Source organism: Trichomycterus rosablanca, chromosome 14, assembly GCF_030014385.1.
Source record: "Trichomycterus rosablanca isolate fTriRos1 chromosome 14, fTriRos1.hap1, whole genome shotgun sequence".
Lineage (NCBI taxonomy): Eukaryota > Metazoa > Chordata > Actinopteri > Siluriformes > Trichomycteridae > Trichomycterus > Trichomycterus rosablanca.
Window position 1 is genome coordinate 17,828,211 of NC_086001.1, and position 5,015 is coordinate 17,833,225.

The 5,015-nt window shown below is 34.1% G+C and overlaps 1 protein-coding gene across 1 annotated transcript; it reads right to left on the reverse strand.

Moving 5' to 3' along the window:
* Positions 1 to 216: 216 nt before the first annotated feature.
* On the reverse strand, positions 217 to 4,050 carry LOC134325992 (protein insensitive-like). The gene is made up of 6 exons (XM_063008190.1): positions 3,988 to 4,050; positions 3,793 to 3,861; positions 3,500 to 3,614; positions 3,129 to 3,220; positions 958 to 1,168; positions 217 to 385 (listed from the first exon to the last, which is right to left on the reverse strand). The coding sequence occupies exons 1-5, from the start codon at positions 4,039 to 4,041 to the stop codon at positions 1,025 to 1,027; spliced, it is 474 nt and encodes a 157-aa protein (XP_062864260.1). The 5' UTR covers positions 4,042 to 4,050; the 3' UTR covers positions 217 to 385; positions 958 to 1,024.
* Positions 4,051 to 5,015: the final 965 nt, after the last annotated feature.

Genomic DNA, 5,015 nt, shown 5'->3' on the forward strand with positions numbered 1-5,015 from the left:
CCTCTAAATAGGAATCCTAATATTCTAATATGATTTTATCTAGGAATTTTATTTGATTTACAGATAAACATTTGAGAAATGCATATTAAAATTCCTGTATGTCTTATTATACCTTTTGTTTAAGAGTATTCTACATTAAAATTGCCCTGCTTAAATAAATAAACAATTATTAATTGGTAATTTAAACAATTTTATTATAATTAAGTAACAAACAGACAAACAATGATGCAAGCAAATAAATAAATTGACAGACAAAAAGGCAACAAAGGCTAGACAACAAAATCCTACATCTTTCTCGTCGCCATTTTACATTCATCTGCACACTTTTGGGAAATGGCTTGTTTGATTAGTCTAATATCTGTGCCAAATTTTTTCCTGATGTAGTCTGTAAAACAAAGAAACAACAAAAAACAACAAATAATTTTTATATTCATTTTAAACACCTCATTTTTAAAAGTGCTAATGTACTGTATGTTAGAAGGAATGATGATTGTGGTTTCTACCATCAACATCACGCAATGATACACTCATCCAATTTTTCAGAGCATTTGGGAACAAGTCATTGGTTAACAATTTACAGCTGGTCTGTAGCAATGAAAGTAAATTAATATTTGAAAATTGATGCAAACAATTTACAAACCCTGTATAAAAGCAGGGATGGAACAGACTGTCACTGCACTCTCTACCACAGTATTGTATATTCAGTCTTCATAATGTCTACAGAAAGACATTTTAACAAAGAAACACAGAGCATTTGTAACTCCTAAGGGGCCATGATGTGGTAAATTCAGTTTTTCTACACCATGAAAAGATCAGTTTACATGCATTGAAATCTGAGATTATTTAGCATGTGATGCTCTAAAGACTGTGGTTTAAGCTATATACTGTAATGTTACTGTCAGCATTATATAAAACAAATATTTCCACTATAGTGTTTCCAGAAAATAATTAACTCACTTATTATGTCACACACTTTGTCTGGATCCAGCTGAGGTTTGGCCTCTCTTCCCCTAAAGGCGTTTGATCACTTCCCTGTGTAGGTGTGTGTCGCCAACTTTCTTCTCCCAAAAACAGCCAGTAATAGATCTTTTGTTGATTTCTTTGGGTCTGTCCATTTTACATTTGCATACTGCTCAGAAGTGATTGCTGTGTTGGGTCCAATTTTAACCTAACAAAAATGACAATGTTTAGACATTCAACTAATTTAAAATGCCATTTTTATGTTGCCTTTACACATCTTAAGGCAGTGAAAAAGTACAAACCAAAAATGTTGCATACCATATAATCCAGAGAAGTAAATATCAAACACTTTCTGTGCATGATGGGAAATATGTACAAATATGTTACCCTAAGAACTAGATATTGGACAGACAGACCATACGTACAATAGTACTTATGTACATGATTCTTATCAGGACTGGGTGAAACAAATCCTATGGCTGGGGTGGGGAAACAAGGGCCAGAGTCCAGCACAGTTTGCTGATTCTTCTGCTCTGACACCATAAATAACGTGTTCATTACCTGCTCAACTGACCCAGGTGTGCTTGGGCAGGAAAATCACCAAACTGACATAATCTGCCCTCTAAGACCATAGTACCCACTTCTGTCCTAAACATACTTTTACATCCCAAAATCAGAAGAAAAGTTGTGACAGTATGGAAAATGCAAATACAATAAAAACGCAGTGTTTTTTACATTTACTTTGACTTTTATTTTATTGCAGACAGTAGGAACCCAAGATATATTTTATGTTTTGTCTAATCAACTTGTTAATGTACCTCCATTCCTGCATTTTACACCTGCAACACATTTCAAAAAAGTTAGAACCGGGCAACAAAAGACTAGTAAAGTTGTGTAATGCTTCAAAAAACATATTAGTTTAATTAATAACAGGGCAGTAAGATGATTTTGTATAAAAAGAGCATCCCAGAGCGACTGGGGAGGGGGTCACCACTCTGTAAAAGACTGGACAGGCAAATAGTGCAACAATTCAAGAAAAACATTTCTTAATTAAAATAGTAAAAAACTTGTGTATTTCATCAACTACAGTACATAATAAAAAGAACACTTTATAAAACTTATAAACTTTATAAACCCTTTCTAAATCATTATCTGTAAGCTTGGCACTGTATCCACAAATGCAAGTTAAAACTTTAACATGCAAAAGATGAAAACAGATATTAGCAAGATCCAGAAACACCACCACCTTCTCTTGGCCTGAGATCATTTAAGATGCACGGAGGCAAAGTGGAAAAGTGTCTTAAATGAACTCAAGCCCAGAGAACGTGGTGGTGTTTCTGTATCTTGCTAATATGTTTTTATCTTTTGCATGGTAAAGTTTTAACTTGTATTTGTGGATACAGTGACAAGCTCACAGACAATGGTTCACAGGTTTTGGAAAGTGTTCTTGAGTCCATTCAGTGATTTTCACTACAGAATCGGGTCTGTTTTTAATGCAGTGCTGCCTGAGGACCCAAATATCAGTCAGACAATACTGGTTTTCAGTCTTCTGTCTTACATATAGATATTTCTCCAGATTCTCTGAATCTTTTAATGATATTATGTACTGTAGATGATGAAACAGACAAGTATTTTATGTTGGGAAATGTTACTCTTCAACTTTTTGTCCACACAGTCTTTCACAGAGTGCTGAACCCCTCCCCATTTAATTCTGAAAGACTCAGTCACTCTGGCATGCTCTTTTTAAACCCAATCTTACTGCCCCTTATCAATTAAACTAATATGTTTTTGTAGCATTACACAACTTTACTAGTCTTTTGTTGCCCCGTCCCAACTGTTTTTGAAATGTGTAGCAGGTCTGAAATGCAGGAATTGATGTTTATTATTAAATAAAGTTGAGCAGATAAAACATAAAATATCTTGGGTTCATGCCAAAGTAAATGTAAGAAACACTGCATTTTAATTTTATTTGCATTTTCCATACTGTCCCAACTTTTCTGATTTGTGGTTGTAGTAAAAATTATGCTATCATATTCTTCCTTTCATCAACCACTAAAGTCATGCAACAATGCATTTTATTCTCAGAAAATGTATGTAAAGCATGTAATTTTCATCATGTTCAGAATTACTGTATAAACACAGACATACAATGATTTGTTTGTTTTTACCTGTGTGGGTAAGGTAGTTACAGTCTCATGTGTTTGCATTTTTTTATTATTATCTGGCGGTGGCAACACTTTCTCTGTCTCATGTGGGAGTACTAAGGGGATAAAAACAATGTTACCAGACTGTATAATTTTAACGATTAACAGTTTTTGAGTGATTATGACTTTTGTTAGAAAATGTTTGCAACAAAATATTATGTATAATTTAAAATATTAAACATAATTAAAATGACGGAATTATGAAAATAATCATGAAAATGTTGAGAATATGTCCAAGCGACTGAGAAAAACTGTATCAAAAACATTTTACCTCAAAATAATATATATATATATATATGTATATATATATATATATATATATATATATATATTACCTTTGCTTTCCACTCTAATGATCCTTTTCTCTATATTTTCAATTTTCTCCTTCATCCCCATTAGTATTTCTTTTAATTCTGAGAGTTGTTTTATCACTACTTTGGTATTGTGTGCCTGGGACAGACAGAAAGACAGACAGATTGATAAAAGTTAGTGATCATAAATTGTAAAATAGTAGAAAACAATTATAAACTGTCACCATTGTGATTATTTAATGTAAAGATATATGCATGCCGCAAAACACAAAGGAAAAAAATTAAATATTGACATGAGGTTAGGTGTGTTAGCTAACCTGAGATCCTGAATCACCAAAGGCACTAGGAGAACAAGGGCCAGCAGAATCAGATACACAAGAAGAACTCTAGAGTGAGAGAGAGAGATTATAAACTCTCAAAATATAGCAAAGAGTGTGTGAATAAGCAATCAGTAGCAGTGGCAAAATCATTAGACTAATATATCGTTTGTTGCTGTTGCAGGTATTTCCTACCTTTTGATTTACTTTATAATCCATTAGGATGGACTTTGACATTGTTCTGGCCATTTCTTTTTTTTTTTTCCTTCCTTACTGTATTTGTTGGGAGGAATTCTTCCTGTACAACAAATAGATAACTACATTACTTTTTCTCTGCCATCCTGAAAGTGAATTGTAAAGCAGAGTTAGGTGGTAATCCATGTCAGTTCTTGCCTCATCCTCAGAGGTTGTAGCTGGCGAGAAGTGGATAGGTGGCCATTTTTGCCTCTGACCACGGCCACAAATTTCAGTATCCTTCGCAGAATTTTCCCTCTTTTCCAGAGTCTCTAAAATTTTCAGTAGGGCGGATCTACTTCCTTGAGAAACAAAACATACCATGTCACTGTTTCTTCTGAATTTAGGGAAATTAAAAAAAGCTTTTTTTTAAAGTAACTGTCTCTACTGTCCAGGAATGGCATTCTACTAGATTTTTGAGCACTGCTGTGAGGATTTGATTGCATTCAGCAACAAGAGCGTTTGTGAGATCAGGATGTTGGATGATCACCATCCCACCTCATCCTCAACTCCCAAACACATCCCTATAGTATTTGCTAGAGCTCAATCATTCCAGAGAACACAGTTTCAAGGGGACATTTTACCTCTCTACCCCACACCAGATTTTATGCATAGTGCAAATAGGTTCATGGTTTCTCTGTTCCAGGGAGTCCTATACTATTGGTAATACTTCTCTACAGGGACTAGCTGTATGTGTTTATCTGTGTCCATAATGGGTCCAAATTAAAGTAGCTGAATCCAGAAGGAGTGTCTACAAACTTATGCAATTGTGTATATATAATTCTACACCACTTTCCAAATTATTATGCAAATTGAATTTAAGTGTCATTAAGATTGAATTTTTCAATTAAACTCATAGATGGTATTGTGTCTCGGGGCTCTTTGGATCACTAAAATCAATTTCAGCCAGGTGAGCCCAATTAAAGGAAAACTGCTTAAGAAAGATGTTCCACATTATTAAAGAGGCCTCAGCTTTCAAGCAATATAGG

What these genes read in the sequence shown, in the direction of transcription:
- LOC134325992 (XM_063008190.1), bottom strand. Translation starts at nt 4,041, where the DNA reads ATGGCCAGAACAATGTCAAAGTCCATCCTAATGGATTATAAAGTAAAT. An exon ending in CATTAGAGTGGAAAGCAAAG is followed by an intron (nt 3,221 to 3,499) that starts GTAATATATATA and finishes TTATCCCCTTAG; the next exon opens with TACTCCCACATGAGACAGAG. An exon ending in TAACTACCTTACCCACACAG is followed by an intron (nt 1,169 to 3,128) that starts GTAAAAACAAAC and finishes CATTTTTGTTAG; the next exon opens with GTTAAAATTGGACCCAACAC.